The following is a 19,582-nucleotide window of genomic DNA, read 5'->3' as shown; positions in this document are numbered from 1 at the left end:
AGACCAATGTTGAGGATACGCCCTCTTTTCAAAGGAGCCAGTGTGGCAGTGTTGGTCTCAGAATGCCACGAATCGTACGTGTGGAGATAGTAGTACTTCGATATGTGGACGGCCGAGGGCTGGCGATGGGCTTTTGATGGAAACAGCAGTCTAGCATTGACACGGTAATGGAGATTTCGATCATTGTTAGACAAAGGACAAATCGATGGAAAATAAATGGATGGAGACTCAATTGTTGCTGCACTGGCATGCCTCTAATATTATTATATGCTGGAGCAGTGGTAGAACCACATGAACCACAGGAAATACGTATAGACTGGCACATTCACTCTCATGGTTCAACACTTCTCCGCCCACCTGTAACAGACTAAACGGTAGTGTCTCGGTTGCTGGCTCCAAGCTGCCCGCTGTCTGTCAACGCCATTCCGAGTCTTCTTCGAAATCTGTCACTTCATTGTCACTGGTCGATGCCTTTGGGCTCAGTCTCTACTCCGCCTGCGCCCGCTCACTACCTCAGGTACCTACCTAACGCATTGTCTGTCTCGTCCTACACTAGCCCGAACGAACATCACGTCCGTCCACGCTGACAGCCCTCCAGTCTGCACTCAAGATCACAGGGGAGTCATGCACATGACACTACGCGACGCCTTTGTATGATACCAACCGAAGCAGACTACTCCTACGCGACGCCAATGCCATTCATCTCAACACCGTAAATCAGTTTGGCGCTGTAAGAGAGATGGCCGGGCGGCCAAATGCGCCTGAAGCTGCGGATCATAACAATAACCTGCTTGACCTTGGGAGTTCAACACCGATCTATAGTTCGGGACAGAGACCTCCAGTGGATGATTCACAATTGCTACAAAGATACGACATTGACGACTCCGATGAATTCCAGCCGCAGCCTAGACCTTCGACGAGTTACGATGACTTTATCGGCGGAGGCAGGGGAGCTCCTCAAGACCATGGCCACACGCAACCAGTATCCTCGTCTACGCGGCCTTTCACCGCTCCTTACATGACCGATACCTCACGGAACTACTCCCAAACCTCCGATCTAAACAACTACGCACCATATGGGGACGGAGAGGAGGACGGTGAAGACGATGGGGGCTACAAATACTATGACAATGGAGGCCCGTCAGATGACAGCATACCCGGCGGAGGGTTTAAGGTGGTCGGGGGCCATCAAGGGCATAACAGAGCCAGCCTCATGTCCATGTCTGGGATGGTGGACAGGGCTAGGGGAATGCTTGGGATGCGGGACAGCCATTACTCCGACATGGACTTACCCTTAACCGAAGCCGGTATGCAAAATGAACGAGTTGACACTGCTGAGACGGAAGAAGGAAATCCAGTTCATGAAAGGAAGGCTTTCACCTTCGACGATGTCAAAGCCATGTTTGCTAGGAAGAAGGTCGACCCGTCGAAGCTTGGGCCTAGAATCATTCACCTCAACGACCAGACGGTTAATGCCGCGAACAGATGGGCCGACAATCATATTTCGACCGCCAAATACAACGTCGCAACCTTCATTCCGAAATTCCTTCTGGAACAATTCTCCAAGTACGCCAACCTGTTTTTCTTGTTCACCGCCGTCCTTCAACAAATCCCCAATGTCTCTCCGACAAGCCGTTACACAACCATTGTTCCCTTGGGAATCGTGCTTCTTGTCTCCGCTATCAAGGAACTGGTGGAGGACTACAAGCGGAAATCCTCAGACAAAGGTCTGAATGACTCCAAGGCGCAGGTGCTCAAAGGCTCCAGTTTCGTGGAAACGAAATGGATCAATGTCGCTGTTGGTGATATTGTTCGAGTCGAGTCAGAAGAACCTTTCCCGGCCGACATGGTTCTTCTGGCAAGCTCCGAACCAGAAGGGCTCTGCTATATTGAGACAGCAAACCTGGACGGCGAGACGAACTTGAAGATCAAGCAAGCCATCCCCGAAACTGCGCATCTGGTGAGCCCTGCCGATCTTGGACGACTTGCGGGACGTGTCCGGTCGGAACAGCCTAACAGCAGCCTGTATACCTACGAGGCCACTTTGACCATCTCCGGCGCAGGACGCGAAAAGGAGCTACCTCTGACACCCGACCAACTTCTCCTTCGTGGCGCAACTCTCCGGAACACTCCTTGGGTTCATGGCGTGGTTGTCTTCACTGGCCATGAAACAAAACTGATGCGCAATGCGACCGCAACCCCCATCAAGCGCACCAACGTGGAGCGGTTGCTCAACAAGCAGATCCTTATGCTTGTGGCCATTCTTTTGATTTTAAGTGCCATCAGCACCATCGGCGATATCATTGTGCGCTCAACCGCTGGGAAAAAACTGACATACTTGTACTATGGGAGTTTCAACGCCGCCTCGCAGTTTTTCTTGGACATCTTCACGTACTGGGTCCTCTATTCCAACTTGGTCCCCATATCACTTTTTGTGACCATCGAGTTGGTGAAGTATTATCAAGCTTTCCTGATCAACAACGACCTGGATATCTATTATCCCGATACGGACACTCCTACCGTCTGTCGTACTTCCTCGCTTGTGGAAGAATTGGGCCAGATTGAGTACATTTTCTCAGACAAAACCGGCACTTTGACCTGCAATGTGATGGAGTTCAGGCAATGCACTATAGGTGGCATTCAATATGCAGGTATCGTGCCGGAAGACAGAAGAGCCACCGGGCCTGACGACACCATTGGGATTCATGATTTCAAGCGTTTGCAAGAGAATCTCAGAACGCATCCCAGCAGGTCTGCCATCCACCATTTCCTCTCACTTTTAGCGACTTGCCACACGGTAATTCCAGAGCGCAAGGACGAGAAGTCTGAGATCAAATATCAGGCCGCTTCTCCTGACGAGGGAGCTCTCGTCGAAGGCGCCGCCATGCTGGGCTATCGCTTTGTAGCCCGTAAGCCTCGCTCTGTGATCATCCAGGTCGACGGAGAACAATTTGAGTACGAGCTACTGGCGGTATGTGAATTCAACTCGACCCGGAAGCGTATGTCAACCATCTTCCGGTGTCCGGACGGCAAGATCAGGGTCTACTGCAAAGGCGCCGATACTGTGATTCTAGAGCGCCTGGCCAAAGAGAATCCCATTGTGGACGTGACATTGCAGCATCTCGAGGACTACGCCACGGACGGTCTACGCACACTCTGTCTTGCCATGAGAGAGGTGCCAGAGGAAGAATATCAGGAATGGAAGCAGATATTCGACAGGGCGGCCACTACTGTGGGAGGTAATCGTGCGGAAGAGCTTGACAAGGCTGCGGAAATCATCGAGCATGATCTGTTCCTGTTGGGCGCGACCGCCATTGAAGACCGATTACAAGATGGAGTGCCCGAAACCATCCACACGTTGCAAACTGCAGGGATCAAAGTGTGGGTTCTCACGGGCGACAGACAGGAGACGGCCATCAACATCGGGATGAGCTGCAAACTGATCAGCGAAGAAATGACTTTACTGATCATCAACGAGGAGACCTCCACAGCCACCCGGGACAGTCTGCAGAAAAAGTACGACGCTGTGCGCAGTCAAGCCGCGTCGGGCGAATATGACACACTCGCCCTAGTGATTGATGGAAAGTCTTTGTTGTTTGCCTTGGAAAAGGACATGGAGAAGTTGTTCCTCGACCTGGCCGTCATGTGCCGAGCCGTCATATGCTGCAGAGTCTCGCCGCTGCAAAAAGCTCTGGTGGTCAAACTCGTCAAGCGCCACTTGAAGGCGCTTCTGCTGGCCGTCGGAGATGGTGCGAACGACGTCTCTATGATCCAAGCCGCTCACGTTGGCGTCGGGATCAGCGGTGTCGAGGGTCTACAAGCAGCACGCAGCGCCGACGTGGCGATCGGCCAGTTCCGGTATCTGCGCAAGCTACTTCTGGTACACGGCGCGTGGAGTTATCAGCGCGTCAGCAAGGTCATCCTATACTCGTTCTACAAGAACATCGCCCTGTTCATGACCCAATTCTGGGTAAGTTGAAAGAAGCACCCCAACAACTTGCACTCCACAAGCCTCATGGTACCGACTAACACTTTCTTTGCGTCTCACAGTACTCGTTCCAAAACAACTTTTCCGGCCAAGTCATCTACGAGTCATGGACACTGTCCTTCTACAACGTCTTATTCACGGTCCTGCCGCCCTTCGCCATGGGCATATTCGACCAATTCATCTCTGCCCGCCTCTTGGACCGATACCCACAACTCTACCAATTGACGCAGAAAGGCATGTTCTTCCGCATGCACTCGTTCTGGTCGTGGGTGGCCAACGGCTTCTACCACTCGATCCTGGCGTACGTGTTCTCGTCCTACTTCTTCTACGACGACCTGGTGCTGTCGAACGGCAAGATTGGCGGCCACTGGCTCTGGGGAACGTCGACGTACACTGCGATTCTGCTCGTCGTGCTGGGCAAAGCCGCGCTCATCACCAACGTGTGGACCAAGTGGACGGTCCTCGCGATCCCGGGCTCCTTCGTGATCTGGCTCGCCTTCATTCCCGCGTACGCATACGCCGCGCCCAACATCGGCTCGGGCTTCTCGACCGAGCTCGACGGCATCATCCCCGTCATGTTCAGCTCGCCGATCTTCTACGCCATGTGTCTCCTGCTGCCGCCCGCCTGTCTGCTGCGCGACTTTGCCTGGAAATATGCAAAGCGCATGTACTACCCGCAGCCGTACCACCATGTCCAGGAGATCCAGAAATATAATGTCCAAGACTACCGGCCGCGCATGGAACAGTTCCAGAAGGCCGTCCGCAAAGTCCGCCAGGTCCAGCGCATGCGCAAACAGCGCGGTTATGCCTTCTCCGCCGCCGACGAGGCTGGGCAGCAGACCAGAATCCTCAGCGCGTACGATACGACGAGGGAGAGAGGCCGCTATGGTGAAATGCTGACCGCGAGGGCGTCGCCTTGAAACCTAGAACGCGAAGAAAACGGGCGAAGCCACTCCCGCATGGTGTACTGCTGGTTTATCATGCCATGAAATTTGAATGGTATATGAATGGGCTAGGAGCCGATGCGATTGCTGCTGCAGTCGCCACTCCGGCCTCCCATAGGTACTGAGTAAGATATGGGCCATTGAAACGGGCATGGAACGGCGTTGAGCAAGTGGAATGCTCGTGTGCTGCATTGATGAGATGAAACGAAATCGATGTTGGATGTCGCAGGACAGTCTATCATGGGACCCAAACTACCTGCTATGTACGAACCAAACCCGTGTGTGCTGGTGGATTCATACGTACATCGAATCCAGCTTGAAATGTAAAATCTCTGGAGACAAAGATGGCGCAAATGAGAATGACTTTGATATTATCATGACATCCAATTCGTTCGTAAGACTATATGTGGACAGCAGAGCTGAAAGTGTTCTAGGGTATTGCTCTTTGACTTCTATCACTTTTCCCTCCCATCCCCGTGTATGTGGTCTAAAAGTGATTCCCAGTATTGCTGCGGGTGAACAGAAGCCGTATGTATCATCAAAGAAATTGCATAAACCCAAAACCAGCAAAGACACAAGTCTTGTCTTTCCGCTGCGGACCTTTCCCACTCGTGGCATCGGCCGGCGTTCGTAAGTCTGGGTTTTGAGTGTCTCCCCATCAAGGAACAGTCTCACCACCTCGTCGGTCTTGCCCAAAGGACAGCAACTCAAAGGACAGGCAACGCAAAATCTCATTGGTCCTTCCCAAAGAGCGCTCCAAGCCCATTACCCTGTGGAGTGGAGCCCGGCACGACAAGCTTCTTGCCCCAAAAGTCAAGGTCGTGCGTGACATCCGCAACATACCCATCCACGTTGACAACAGGAGGCGGGATGTGAGGCGTGACCAAGTCGATGCCCTTGTAGGTGCCCGCGTTGGTCGAGTACAGCGGGTTCTGGCGGGGCGGGAGAGGCCGCAAGTTGAAGTCGTAGTAGAAACTGTCGAAACTGGACGCGGTGGTGGTCGGCGTGTTGCCCAGACTCGGGGTGGTCATCCCGCTCGTGCTCATGCTCATGCTCGCGGTGCTTTTGTGCCGCACATTGGCCGGTCGCTCCGGCTTCCGTGGTTGGACAGTATGATGAGATTCGGTCTCAGAAGTAAATACCGACCCTGATCCGTTCATGGTCAGGTTGAACCGTGACAGATACTGAAACGCCTCGGAGTTGGTGCGACGTTGTAACTTGGGCTTCCATTCGGTTGGGTCAAGATCTGACTTGGCGTCGTGGATGTCGGCAGGTATCCGAAGAGCAGGCGTTGCGTGGACAGGAGGAGGAGACGCGCTGGACGTGCGCAGGGCGATGGTTGTATGATGTGGCGTCAAGGGTGTAGAGGCTGCTTGTGGAGGCGAGGCGATTGAGGATGCCGACAGAGGTTTGGCGGAGTCCTTGCGCCGGCATCTGTGTGTGAATGTTGTCAGTATTTTCATTATATTGACTCTCGCTGGCCCTTAAATGCTATATGGGAGTGATGGTGGGTGTGGACTCACGCTTCGCTGCAGTAGAGGATCGAGTTGCACGGGGTCATGATTTGTTTCTCGCACATGGCGCTGCGGATTGAACATGTCAGAAAAGCGTGCTCCGCCTTGTCGTCCAGAAAACAAGACGAGTCTGCTCACCAGTATTGCAAGAAACTGGCCGCCATCTCCTTCTCTTTGGGTTTGGTGTCGGTCGGACTCTGGATGCGTGGAGTTGAGTCACCGCTACCATGCAGGCTCCGACGCTTCAACGGCTTCGGACGGCCGGCTTTCCTCCCAGGAGACTTGCCATTGGGAAAGTGTTTGGCGTCTGTAGAGGAGGAACCTCCAACCATACTGTGTGAGCGGTATAAGGGGGGTAATATGTATAGGGAGGAGAAAGGGAAGTGTAAGAAGTAGAAGGGCTGCAGTGCAGCTGGAGGCGGTGACGGTGACTGTGTTTGGTTGCAGGGGTTGATGCTCACCGCATTCCAGGTCGATAATTAAGGTGGTGACATGAAAGGAGCATTGTTAGTATGATGCGATTAGAGCGGGCTAATAAAGTATAATATGTAAACAGTACCGGGGTAGATATTAGATAAGGGTGCGATAACCTTTATTGCCCGCGGCCCGTGGACTAGAACCTGATAAAGCCACTGGAGACTTAACGGAAAGGGAAGCCGCTAATCGCCTATTTGCATCTGGGCTCTCCAGGCACCACAATGATCGCCCTTCACTGGGCTTGGGCTGCTGGCTATAGGTACGTTTGGGTGGTCTAGAATGCCTGAGAAGCCTGAAGCAATCGCTACCTACCTGTAATAGAGGTGCCCGTGGGCTGATCAGGTTGAGGGGCACCGGACTGATGATGATACTTCCCGCTTACCGTAATCCCTGCGCACCAGCCACGACTCGCCTTGCCTGCGACAAACGACGGACAGCCTTGCAGCCTCATCGACCCTCAGCTGCTTCATTCTGAAAGCCAGCATGTCTCAACGTTATGTCTTACTGATCTGTATCTGCGCCTCAAAGGGAATGGCGAATATACGCTCTGCACATACAACTCGTCATATCATTATTGTTCGTATACCCTTGGTCTGATCCTTGGCCAGACTCTGGTCCAAATGATGATCATTGGGGCAGCTTTACTGAAGCTATCGGGCACTCAGACCACCCAGTGACCTTGATGCCCTCCACAAAATATTGTCTACCTGGCCTCTGGGCTACTTGTCCACGAACCCTTCTGGTACTCCACGCGCAACGGCTCCCCCGTCTCGACCGACATAGCACCCAAGCATGCTGCTCCAGACGAATCCATGACGTTTCAACTCTTGCAGTTTCTTGTACCCCACCACGTTAGCATATCCCATTCCTGTAGAAGCATCTCGGTATCGGACTGGCTGGGTTGTGATTGGACATAGCTCTTGACTATGTTTCACTGGTTTGGCGGCTTTCCGGGTGTTGAAGAAGAAGGAATACTCTTGTCGCGCCTCATTGGAGAGCTCATCGAACTTCTCCAGTATCACCAGGTTTCTTGTCGAGTTCTCGACAATTGGTTCTGGTTCAGGAACAGCGGCTACCTCGGGTGCTGGTGCCGGCTTAGGAACAGGCAGAGTTTCAGCAACCGGTGGAGGTTGAGGAGCTGATGAGGGCTCAGGCGCTGAAGGGGCTTCATCCGCAGTTGAGGGTGTCGTCGTAATTTGCTTCGTTTGTGTAGGGTTCGTCGACTGCAGCCCTGGTGTCGTATCTGGCTTTGTGGCATCATCTTGCGGCGTCTGGCTTACCTCATTCTCTCTCTGCGTCGCTTGAATGGGTTGGGTACTGATAGTGTTTGACGTGGTCGCTATACTTGGCTGTTCTTCGCTTTTCTCCTCTTCTGGCTGCTTCTGCTGGTTAACTGAAGATGTGACTGTGTCCGATGTAGTCCCAATGTTTGACTGTTCCTGCGGACTCTGCTCTTTCGGCTGCTGTACATTTGACTGTCGCGGAGCTGAATTGTCCGGATTGATGCCCGGAGCATTCTCTTCGTCCTCCAGTGTAGCATACTCATGAATGCCTTTCAAGAAAGAATCTTCCTCTTCTTGTGGGGCAGCATGCGTGACTGGCGGTGGCTTGGTTTCAGACGCAGGGGCATCGTCTGGTATCTTGTTCGTCGTAGGCTCTATGGTAGGCTCCATGGTCGGCTCTGTGGTAGGCTCTTTGCTAGGCTCTGTGGTAGGCCCTGTGGCAGGCTCTGTAGCAGGCTTTCTCGCGGGATCGTTTGCTTGATCTAACAACAGTGAGGGCGCTGGAGTCACTGCTGTCGGCGCTGGTGTCTCTAGTAATGTTGGCATTTCTGTAGTCGTTTTCTGTGATGTTGTGCCCGTCGCCGCCTCTTTTACTGCCGCTTGCTGTTCCAGAAACGCCTTTGACTTCCTGCCTCGCTTTTTGGTTTCCGCGCCGCCCTCTATCACATCTCCGGCATCTTTCGTACCGATTTTGTGAAGCTTCGGCCCTATCCATTTCGCCCTTGCACTCCACCAGCTGATCACAGGGCCGTCGAGCTTTCTGTCTTTCAAAGCGGCCAGCTTCGCCGCCTGTTCTTCTTGTCTTTTCTTCTCCATGGTCTCCCAGCGATTGAGACTCTTGGCGTTCTGTCTCTCGACTCGGGCTGCTTCAGCCAACCGGTCCTCCTGTGTAAGCTCCTTCGGGGCGTCTTTGGCCCGTTCCCGGTCCCGTTGCTCCTTGAGCGCCTTCATCTTTTTGCTTTGCGCCTCACTCTCCTTCAGACGTGCGATGGTCTCCGCTCGATGAGCGATCGTCTGCTTCCGAAGGGAACTCCGACCGGAGTCCGGATCGTGGACCCACGTTACTCTTTCCTTCTTCTTGGACGGTTTGGCTGGGGCGGACAGTGCAGCTGGTCGAGTAGGGTCGGTCTTCAGTTTCTTCCTTAGTCCAGCCACGCTTGTGAGTGCTAGGTCTGCTCTACGTTTCTTCGCTCGCTCCTGTTTGGCTTGCTTTTGTATTTCCTTCTCCCCTTCCAGATCGTCCGGGGCGACATTTGGGCCTTGGTCGTCGTCGTCGCTGGAAGACATGTCGGCATCTTCATCTTCGTCGCTGCTCTTGAACTCTTCGTCCTCCTCCTCTTCGTTGTCTGCGAATAGAAGTGTCACCTCGTCGGCGTCCTCATCAACGGCGGCGGCCGCTTCATCCAGGAGCATGTCCCTATCATAGCGATTGCCAGCTGTCTTTCGTCGCTCCCGGCCAGCGACCAAAGTCTCGACCTGCTCTGTCTCAGACTCATCTTCGCTGGAGCCGGAGCCGGTGTCGGTGTCTGACACTTTGGGAGTGTCATCCGTAGCATCGTTGTCTGCCATACCTAGAAACCAGTGCCATTCAGGACAAACAATACAGAGATGGCATTGAACTGCGAAATATGCGGCGCGAAAGCGTTGGGAAATACGATATGGGCGCAGTTGTTTAAGTGGTGCTTAAGGAAAGTCAGCCGAGTCGCTCAATCGCGGCTTAACGCGTCTTCAACCACCAGAACCGCGTCTGATTCGTCATTTACTCCATTCACTCTCTCACCATGTAATGGGATTGCGCCTACCGAAAATACATTTCACACTCGTTGTTCGCCTGGCGAGAATGCCGGCAACTCGCAAGGCCGGTCTGGCCACTGCTTCTCCCGCAGTCACAGAAACCACAGATAGCAGAAAGCGGAAGCGTGGAGAGCTGGCCTCAACGACCACCGAGACGGCCCTTCAATCGAGTCCGAGGCGGAGCGGCATTACAAAGACCAAGGAAGAACCACCACCGTCGCCAGCTACCGGCCGCAGCACTACAAGAAGTCGACGCAAGAAGGTCAAGCTTGGAATTGAAGAAGAGAAGAAGATAGCGGTCACAGCGGCGCGAAACGGTTCTTTGACGGTACAGGAGGAGACAGATGCCAAAGTCGAAAAGACAGAAGAAACCAGTGTGCAAACGACCAAAACCCGCAGTAGAAAGGGCGCAGGGAGGCCAGCGAAATCAAAGGCCGAAACGGCTGCTGAAGAGGATGTGGATGCAGGCAATTCCGACGAAGGAGTCGAGGTTCAAAAGCCCAAACGGAAGCGCAGGACCAAGGAAGAGAAAGAAGCCGAAGCAAGACCGCTCGCTTCTCGCACTGTCGGGCTGAAAATGTTTGTCGGCGCACATACAAGTATAGCCAAGGGCCTGGAGAACGCCATCACCAACTGCGTGCACATTGGCGGCAACGCGTTCGCGTGTTTCCTCAAGTCGCAGCGCAAATGGGAGAACCCACCACTCAAAGACGAGAACCGAGACGCCTTCGTCAAGGGTTTGATAGAGCACCAGTACGATGGGGGAGCACATATTGTGCCGCACGGCTCGTACCTAGTCAATCTGGCCACGGAGGACGAGGCCAAGGCGCAACAATCCTACGAGACGTTCATCGACGATCTACACCGCTGCGAAGCCCTGGGAATCCGATACTACAATTTTCACCCGGGAGGTGCAGGCCAAAGTCCCTTCGACGAAGCTGTCACGCGACTTGCCACCAGACTCAACCGCGCCCTGGCCGAGACCAGCACTGTTGTCCCCCTACTAGAGAACATGGCGGGCCACGGCACGTTGATCGGCGGGCGGTTCGAGGATCTTCGAGACGTCATCGCCCAGATCAAGCCTGAGTATCGATCCCGAATCGGCGTATGTATCGACACGTGTCATGGCTTTGCGGCAGGCTATGATTTCCGCACGCCTGAAGCGTTCAAGAAGACAATGGCCGACTTCGACGAGACTGTGGGGATCCAGTACCTTAAGGCCCTGCATCTCAACGACTCCAAGGCCCCCTTCAACAGTCACAGGGATTTGCACCAGAACATCGGGCTGGGCTTTCTCGGGCTTCGCGCATTTCATAATGTCATGAACGAGCCGCAGTTTCAGGGGCTGCCGCTGATCCTGGAAACGCCATGTGAGAGACCAGACCCGGAAGACCCGACTGGCAAGAAAACGATAGACGATAAGACCATCTGGGCCACCGAGATCAAGTTGCTCGAGAGCCTGATCGGTATGGACCCGGAGAGTGACACGTTCAAGAATCTCGAGAGGGAATTGAGTGAAAGAGGGAAAAAGGAGAGAGACGAGATGCAGGCCCAGTTCGACAAGAAAGTGGAAAAGGAGAGGATCAAGATTGCCAAACAGGCGGGCAAAGAAAAGGGGCAGACCACACTCTCGTTCGGAAAAATTAATGGCAAGGGTGAGCAGAAAGAGAACAATACTCGAGGCGAGGAAGGCGACGAGGAAAGCGAGTTGAGTGAACTGAGTGACCTCGGCGAAGACGAGGACAACGTCTGAGGGATGCAGCACGGTCCAAAAGGCGTCCCTTTGGGCGGCGGCCAAAAAGCTGTGTAACGATTTACTCGCTCTCGAGGAGGATCGCCTTGCGGTTTCCCGCCCAGTTTGTATAAACAGATATGATGGCTATGAATGTACAATTCTCTCAGACAACGGGTCATTTCGTCATCTCGAGAATCCACGCAGAAGGCCGTATTGACATGCATGCTTCCCTCCCGTGTAGAACAGTCTATATACGTCAACACCATAACAGACTGAACATATACAACCTCGTTCGCCCTTAAGTATATCTACGCAACATGATGAGGCAGGGGACGGGAGCGCTTTCAGGACAAGCTTCAGTTCAGATCTTCGCTTTGCTGAGCCTTCATTCAGATCAAAGGGGAGGGTCTCTTGGGGAAACCGGCCTGAGCATCTGTTCTAACTCATCTCAGCTCCCCGACCCCCACGGCACGCTCTTCAGCACAACCCGAAGGCCATTTTTCGGCCTGGCGGTGACGCCGCCTTTAATGTCAATCACCTCATCAGGATCGGCCATCTTGATCTCGAACGAGCCCACAAACGCCGCGAGTAGACACGCGAACTCGGCCTGCGCGAACTTCATACCGATACAGCTCCTCGGGCCATGCAAGAAGGTGAGAAAGGCATAATTGCTGACGGCGCCGCCGGCATTAGCCTGGCCAGGCGCCATCCAGCGGTCCGGGTTGAACTTGTCGGCATCAGGACCCCAGAGCTTGAAGTTGTTGTTGACCGCCCACGGCGACAGAATGATCATGGTGCCCCGGGGCACGAACTGGCCGAGGATGGTGGTGTCGACGGCGGTATAGCGCAGCGTGAGAGGCACGGGCGACCAGAGACGCAGTGTCTCCTGACACACGGCGTGCAGGAAGGGCATGTTGTCGATGACATCGTGGGTGATGGCAGCCTGATGATCTGGTGGACCACGACCAGGGTTCTCCCTCGCCGAGGGTATGTGTTCGTGGATCTCCTGCCTGAGGCGTGTCTGGATCTCTGGATGTTGGCACAGCATGTAGACCGCCCAGGTGAATGCCGAGGCGGTGGTTTCGTGGCCCGCGGCCAAAAAGGTCATCATGTTGTCGACCAGCTCTTCGTCCGTGAAGCCGCCGGACTCGAGGGCCACGGAAGTAATATCTGGCTGCGTGGGCTCTTTGTTGGCCAGTTGGGCCTTCTTCTGCGCGACCAACTGCCGCGATGTGTCGCGCGCAACCTTGGCCGCCGCCTGGACTGTCCGATTGCGTGCCAGCGGCAGGTTGCGCACGATGAAGCGCGGCAGGAGGAAGTGGAGGAGCGCCAGAACCTGCGCGGTGCGGTCGGGCTGGAACGCGGCCCGGTAGACGCGGTTCAGCTCATTCGACGGGTCCTCCAGGGCATGGAACTCTTGTCCCATCCCGGCAATGCCGATGATGTCGAGCGTCGCGCGGCTGCACCATTCGCCGATCTCGATGGATGGCTCGGAGTCGGCCTCAACGGCCGGCTTCAGCTCGGCTTGGATGCAGTCCGCCATTTCCATGCCTTTGGTCCAAAACATGGGGTACAGTTCTTTGATGTGTCGGAAGTGGAATGCCGGCGCGAGGTTTTTGCGCTGCGCTTTGTGCTCCTCGCCCTCGGCGAGGAGGATGCCGACTCCAAGAACCTGGGAGAGGCCAGCGCGGACGAGTTCGGGTTTGATGAAGTCGTAGTTCTTCGTGGTCAACACTTCGGCGAGCGCCTTGGGGCTGGTGATCATGAGCCGCTCGCGGTTGAAGAGATGGAAATATCGAAGTAGCCCGTCGTTGGGAATCTCGTTGGCCCATCGTCGAAGGGGGGCCCCGGACGGTTCTTTGATCAGAGTAAACCACTGGCCGTGGAAGAGCGAGCCGCCTGGGACAGTGGGGACGTGGCGTAGAGGGCTGACGAAATGAGGGTATATGAGAACAGTGTACGTCCCGTAGACCACCCAGCACAGGAGATATGCTACCAAGGCTGTCCATGTGTAGGATTGCAGAATGGAGTATCCGGGGGCATATCTGACCAGCAGAATCGATGACAGTAGTGAGGATGCGATCCAGAACCGATATGTGCTGAGAAAAGGGGGAAATCTGAAAGGCATGGTGTATTAACTGATCGGGCACCTGGATTGTTCTTTCAGTGTATTACATAGATCGTCCGACGGGTCGATATATGCTGGAGGTCCGAGGTCCAGTAGCCGCGCAACTGGTATCTAGAAAGACAAAGATCCCTCAATCCAAGACTCGCGCAGAGCAGCAGATGTATAGGTTTGCTTGTCCCTCGACAGAAAAGCCACGTAGGTGAAATGAGCCTGGTCTGCTGAACAGGCAGATATCAATCGCGAAAGGACTTTCGGAGAAGAAACGGCGGACGAAGGTGGCTTCATTTGCGCATGGACAAAATACCACTCAAAATAGCAGACGCACAAGGGGATAGATACCTTGGGGACCATAGGTATAGGCAGATAGGTAGATGGCGTTGAATGGACGAGTAATGGATGGAAAGGATGGCGTCGTCGACCTGGAACGGGTCGGATATGGGTTGAGGTGTCTGACAGCTGATTTAATGGCAAATTTGTGGGTAATTGGCGGCAAGTCTAGCAGACGATATTCTGTCAGACAGCCGCCTTCCTCGTTCATCGGCTCACACTGCACCTCATACTGCAGTCCACCTGCTCTAGCAGCACACTACTCGTACTATTCGTACTACTCGTACTACTCGTATACTAGGTCCGTGTTGTGAGCGAATCGGCCAATTAACCATCCGGCTGACGATGTGGCTTGTCGTTCTGAATCAATGCTACTGGCTGTTGATGGGCCTTCACAGGAAACAAGTTGCTGATTACTAGAACTACCGCATAGAGGGAGCCTCGCTTGCTTCCTGAATACGATATACGATTGTATGAATACCTACCTAAGGTACAGCTCATAGTGAAATATAAAGGACCGAAAACTTCTTTGTTATCCAAGATCTGCTTCGAAAATTGGCTATCCCTCAATACCAGGCAGGCGTTGAGGCCCACCGGATGTTTCGCAGAATTCCCTCGACTTGATCCGACGTGTTTCCAGACACCTCGTCCGTACAATCCTGCATGCGCTTATAGAGATCCCAACGCATCGTCGGATTCGTGGCAGATCAAGGGCTTTTCATTGGAACCAGGAGATCCACAACTATCCCACGATGGTCGCTCATCCAGATCTGGTCGTCAAATCGGCTTGGAAGCACTCCATACCCCTGCACCATCTGTTTCAATGTGTCGATTTCTGCCTCATCATGGGTCCCTTCGGAAATCCCCAAGTGAATAAAGTCAATTCTGTGCCTACCTCCAGCCCCTGCATCACCCGCAAACCCAGTGAAGGTACGTTCGTTGCCATACGCGTATATCTTGCCTTCTGCATTGTTGTCGTCAGGAATTAGGCGGCGCGTGTCAACAAAGCTGGATCCCGGCATATTGAGAAGCTGATATGCGTCATCGTCAGGGCGACTGTTCAAATCCCCAGCGAGAAAAGTGAACTGCGGTGAGTATTGCGACTTCAGCCGTGAGGCGACCTTAAGGATGAGCTTAGTAGACTCCCGACGCGATACTACGCCTTGATCATCAAGATGCGTATTGAGCGCAAGGATGACCCTTGAGGTGTGGGATGTCGATGTGACTCCAGAGTCTGTGGGTGGAAGCGCCGATTGGAGGACAGCGCAAGTCAAAATCCGGATGCTGGAAGCATCCCACCCCTTCTTGCCCACCTCTCCAGTCTCATTAAGCCACACTGTCTCAAAATGGCGGAGTTTCCATGCGGATTTGCGAAAGAAGATGGGACTATACTCGCCTTTAGTCTTGCCATCATTGCGACCAACGCCGACAAAGGTCCAATCACTCTCCTCTGCATGGGAAGGAGACGTGGAGCCGGACGTGTTGAAGGTATGTTTGACCAGATCTTGCAGCTGCCGGTGCAGGACCTCTTGCATGCAGACCAATGTAGATTGCGGCGCAAAGTGCGGACGTGTATGATACTTGAAATGACTCGACAGATGCGGGAACCGATCCTCCCACAATCGTTCATGCTTCTCTGGACTGGTGTTGGCGAAGCGAATATTGTGCGTAATGATGCGCAACGGGACCACGGATGTGCCCGGAGCCTCCTGCGAGCTGACCTGGCGAGCTACCGGTGGAGGAGAAGAGGCATCACCCATGGTGGCGTTCGTCGAGGAGGGCGAGGATTAGGAGCAGAATGATTTCAAGCCTTGGTAGTCGTGGAGAGTCAATTGAACGATGGGAGAGCTTTAAGGGACAATGCGTTTCGGCTTGGGTCCTTCCACCTGAGGGTAAGGCTAAACGAACGATACGATAGACACAAAGATGTGATCAAATACAACACACAGTGAGACGACGGTCTAGTTCTTTCGAGATACCATAATGGCTGCGTAACCGTAAGCTGTCAGAACATGTGGTTCCAATGCCCGTCGAGGGATTCTGTACACAGCCCAGAGGACTGGGGAACAGGAGGAAGTCAGGCACGAACGTCGTGGCAGGAAGGAGGAAGGAGGAAGGTAGCCGGCTCCAGATGCGATTGATGGTGTCGGCAGTGCTTGTTGTAGAGAACCAGATGTTCTACCGCAGTCGCAATCGCAGTCGCAGCCGCGGAACCGAGAATGATGTGGGCGTATCAAGGGGCATGCCAGTCACGTGCGAAGAATAACATTCAGACCTGTCACGTGAGTAGCATTGTGCTGACTCATCGGGCTGCGTGCCTTCGTGCCTCAATGTGTTGCCACCGTGTGTGCTGAAGCAATCAATATTGGAGCCGACGATTTGTATGGCTTCAGGATTGCATCACTGGGTACTACTATGGCTAGTATCTCTAGACGTCCATTATCACTGCCAAGATCAAGAGAAGGATGTTTCGCGAGCATGTGTGGCATTTTCCGGGCGTTTGAACTACTAGTATGGAGCTGTTCCAGGGCTACCAACCCAAAGCATGCCTCCACAACACGGCTTCTCGTGATCTAAATCTGATCCTGTAACCAGCAGTCTCTTGTTAAAGGAAGATAGTAGCTCGCGGCAGACCCGGGTAAAGGATGCCAGAACCACTGCGAGTGGACAGCATACCGTACCGTAGATACGAGACGACGAGGTTGGGCGAAAAATGGCCGCCGCCCCCATATCCGAGCTAAGCCTGATTGGGCGATTGGTCGTTCCGGACGCGAAACTGCCGCAAGTGAGTCGAGAATTGATCCATCCCAGACACGTTTGTGCGCATCGACTGCAGCCGAGGCGGATCTGGTATGTATCCCTTCCATCGCTTGCCGTCGACCTGGTATCATGGGATTTGGCGATGGCCGTTCAATGTGGTGATGGAATTGAAGCTATCCCCCGTTGTCCTGTCTGCCTTCGCCTCCCTGGCCAAACTGCGTTGCAAGATTTGTCCACATGGCTAACTCCATCAACAGAAACGCGTCCCACCGTGATTGGCCTCCTAGCCTGTATCTCCTCCCTGTTCCTGTGATATGTCGTCGCCATGAGCGATTCTCTCGATGGTGCGACTGCGGCGGCTGCGCCTACAGACTCGCCCACAGGCACCTCCTCAAACAATGCCGAGTCCATCGCCCAAGGCAAGGAAAAGGCCAAGGAAGTCCTAGCGGCCTCCGGTATCGACCTTTCGAAGAACGACTCTCCCAATGGCACTGATCCGACCGGCCACGATGCGAACCACAGCGCGAATCGTAAGCGCAAACGCGAAACCCCTATCGAGCGTATCCAGGCCGATGAATACGTCCAGCGCGAATACCATTACAAGGCCCTGTTGGCCGAACAAATCAACCACCCAACCCTGTCGCAGCAAAAGAAGCAGGAGCTTGCATTTTACCAAAGTCTGCGACCGAGACGCGAGCATGATCCGGGCTCGATCTTTGGATATGGCTATGAGGGGTTCGGCAACCCGAGGACCGACGACAAGAACATCCGCGATCCCATCTTATATCCACGACAGAGAAGGCCGGGAAAACGCAAGACCATGCCTCCCCGTATCCCTCGCACGGAGCAAATCCTACAGGCCGAGCAAAACGAGGACCTGGTGCCGATCCGGCTTGACATCGATTGGGGCAAGATCAGGTTACGCGACACGTTCACCTGGAATCTTCATGATCGCACGACGTCTGTCGACTACTTCGCCGAAAAGCTGGTAGAAGACTTTGGTCTCGAGGTTGGCGCCTGTCGTCCCCTGGTTCAAGCCGTGGCAGCCAGCATCCGCGAACAGATCACCGATTACTGCCCTCACATCTTCACCGATGAAGAACCGCTGGACCCATCTCTACCCTACTTTGCCTACAAGAACGATGAGATGCGGGTCTTGGTCAAACTGAATATCACCATTGGCCAAAATACGCTGATTGACCAGTTCGAATGGGAGCTCAATAACCCCTTTAATTCCCCGGAAGCCTTTGCCCGTCAGATGACAGACGATTTGTCTTTGGCAGGAGAGTTCACAACGGCCATCGCCCACTCCATACGTGAGCAATGCCAGCTGTTTTCTAAATCTTTGCATATCACGGCCTATCCTTTTGATGGCCGACCTGTGGAGGACCCTGATATACGTGAAAACCTTCTACCATCTCCTCTACCCACCACCTTCCGACCCTATCAGGCCGCTAAAGACTACACTCCTTACCTGTACGAACTCAACGAAGCAGACCTAGAGCGGACGGAGCTGTCCATATCTCGGGAGCAGAGGAGACAAAAGAGGTCTACCAACCGCAGAGGCGGGCCTGCGCTGCCAGATCTCAAGGATCGCCAGCGGACCATTCGATCTTTGGTCGTTTCTTCTGTCATTCCAGGTGGTGCGTTGAGCATGGAGGAAAGTCGAATCTTCCGTATCGCCAAGTCGGCTCGAAGGTCTGCTCGCGGCGCCGGTCAACGAGATGGACTTGACGACACGGACGAATCCGACAGCGAGGATTCAGGACCCGACTCCCCTGCCATTCCAACTCATCTATTGCAACAAGGAACAGCGCGAACGAGGGGGATTCGAAACGCTGCTTTGTCCGCAAGTGCCGGCATCCGCTCGAACCTCAGCGGTTTCGCTTCTGTGAGATCCGCGACGCCGGAATCCATTGCGCCTTCGCACCATGAAGGTCGATCCTCCGTTCGAAGGAAGGATTACAAAGAGGAAAGTGATGATGAGTCTGGCCCGGAAAAGTTGGTCGTGGTATTGCGGTTGGGAAGGGCGAAGCTTCGCGAATGGACACGTTCGCAGCGAGCCAAAGACCGGGCCGCCTTCGTTTCCAACGCATCAAATCAAGGCAGCCCGCGTCCTGGAACTCATTCACGGTCGGTCTCGGCCGCACCCCTCAATCTCGCGGCAATGCCGCCACCACCCTCTCCTGTACCGGCTCCTGCCGACATTCCAGGCGCTGTGGATGCCACCCACCATCCTCCCAGCTCTGCACATCCTGCTGTAAGTCCAAGCCCGTTATCCCGAGTCCAGTGAGTATATTGCTGACAAGATCATTCTCAGCCCCCGTGTCCGGATTGGCTTCTTCAAGACCTGGAACGGCTCCGAAAGATCTATCCCCATGATCGATTTGAAGGCTTCATGAAACACACAGCGGTAGATCCGAAGACGCACAAACTCGTGCCGGCAAATGAAGCCAGCCGATCGTTCCCGCACAAATACGTGCCACGGATCAGGTGCCTTGACTGCCCACCTGGGAAAAGTTACATGCCGAGTGCCGAGAACTTTGAGGCACATCTCAGGAATCGCGTCCACCGGTCTAACGTGGATGAGCGACAGGGAAAGAAAGCAGCGGCGTAGCGTCTTGTGCGATAC

At 54.1% G+C, this 19,582-nt stretch overlaps 7 protein-coding genes across 7 annotated transcripts; 3 read left to right on the top strand and 4 right to left on the bottom strand.

The window, feature by feature from the left end:
* Window positions 1-739: 739 nt before the first annotated feature.
* On the top strand, window positions 740-4,908 carry A1O1_04034 (phospholipid-translocating ATPase; the record flags this gene model as incomplete). The annotated part of the gene is made up of 2 exons (XM_007724932.1): window positions 740-3,970; window positions 4,051-4,908. The coding sequence occupies 2 exons, from the start codon at window positions 740-742 to the stop codon at window positions 4,906-4,908; spliced, it is 4,089 nt and encodes a 1,362-aa protein (XP_007723122.1).
* Window positions 4,909-5,663: 755 nt separating this feature from the next.
* Window positions 5,664-6,778, bottom strand: A1O1_04033 (uncharacterized protein; the record flags this gene model as incomplete). The annotated part of the gene is made up of 3 exons (XM_007724931.1): window positions 5,664-6,366; window positions 6,456-6,515; window positions 6,585-6,778. 3 exons carry the CDS (start codon window positions 6,776-6,778, stop codon window positions 5,664-5,666), a joined length of 957 nt encoding a protein of 318 aa, XP_007723121.1.
* Window positions 6,779-7,642: 864 nt separating this feature from the next.
* Window positions 7,643-9,775, bottom strand: A1O1_04032 (uncharacterized protein; the record flags this gene model as incomplete). Its single annotated transcript, XM_007724930.1, has 1 exon — window positions 7,643-9,775. The coding sequence occupies one exon, from the start codon at window positions 9,773-9,775 to the stop codon at window positions 7,643-7,645; it is 2,133 nt and encodes a 710-aa protein (XP_007723120.1).
* A 271-nt stretch (window positions 9,776-10,046) lies between these two features.
* Window positions 10,047-11,753, top strand: A1O1_04031 (AP endonuclease 1; the record flags this gene model as incomplete). Its single annotated transcript, XM_007724929.1, has 1 exon — window positions 10,047-11,753. One exon carries the CDS (start codon window positions 10,047-10,049, stop codon window positions 11,751-11,753), a length of 1,707 nt encoding a protein of 568 aa, XP_007723119.1.
* A 430-nt stretch (window positions 11,754-12,183) lies between these two features.
* On the bottom strand, window positions 12,184-13,863 carry A1O1_04030 (uncharacterized protein; the record flags this gene model as incomplete). Its single annotated transcript, XM_007724928.1, has 1 exon — window positions 12,184-13,863. One exon carries the CDS (start codon window positions 13,861-13,863, stop codon window positions 12,184-12,186), a length of 1,680 nt encoding a protein of 559 aa, XP_007723118.1.
* A 1,034-nt stretch (window positions 13,864-14,897) lies between these two features.
* A1O1_04029 (uncharacterized protein) lies at window positions 14,898-15,950 on the bottom strand (the record flags this gene model as incomplete). The annotated part of the gene is made up of 1 exon (XM_007724927.1): window positions 14,898-15,950. The coding sequence occupies one exon, from the start codon at window positions 15,948-15,950 to the stop codon at window positions 14,898-14,900; it is 1,053 nt and encodes a 350-aa protein (XP_007723117.1).
* Window positions 15,951-17,275: 1,325 nt separating this feature from the next.
* On the top strand, window positions 17,276-19,567 carry A1O1_04028 (uncharacterized protein; the record flags this gene model as incomplete). Its single annotated transcript, XM_007724926.1, has 2 exons — window positions 17,276-19,210; window positions 19,271-19,567. 2 exons carry the CDS (start codon window positions 17,276-17,278, stop codon window positions 19,565-19,567), a joined length of 2,232 nt encoding a protein of 743 aa, XP_007723116.1.
* Window positions 19,568-19,582: the final 15 nt, after the last annotated feature.

Source organism: Capronia coronata (assembly GCF_000585585.1).
Source record: "Capronia coronata CBS 617.96 chromosome Unknown acBCG-supercont1.3, whole genome shotgun sequence".
NCBI classification, from domain to species: domain Eukaryota; kingdom Fungi; phylum Ascomycota; class Eurotiomycetes; order Chaetothyriales; family Herpotrichiellaceae; genus Capronia; species Capronia coronata.
This window is presented reverse-complemented; position numbering and strand designations above follow the sequence as displayed.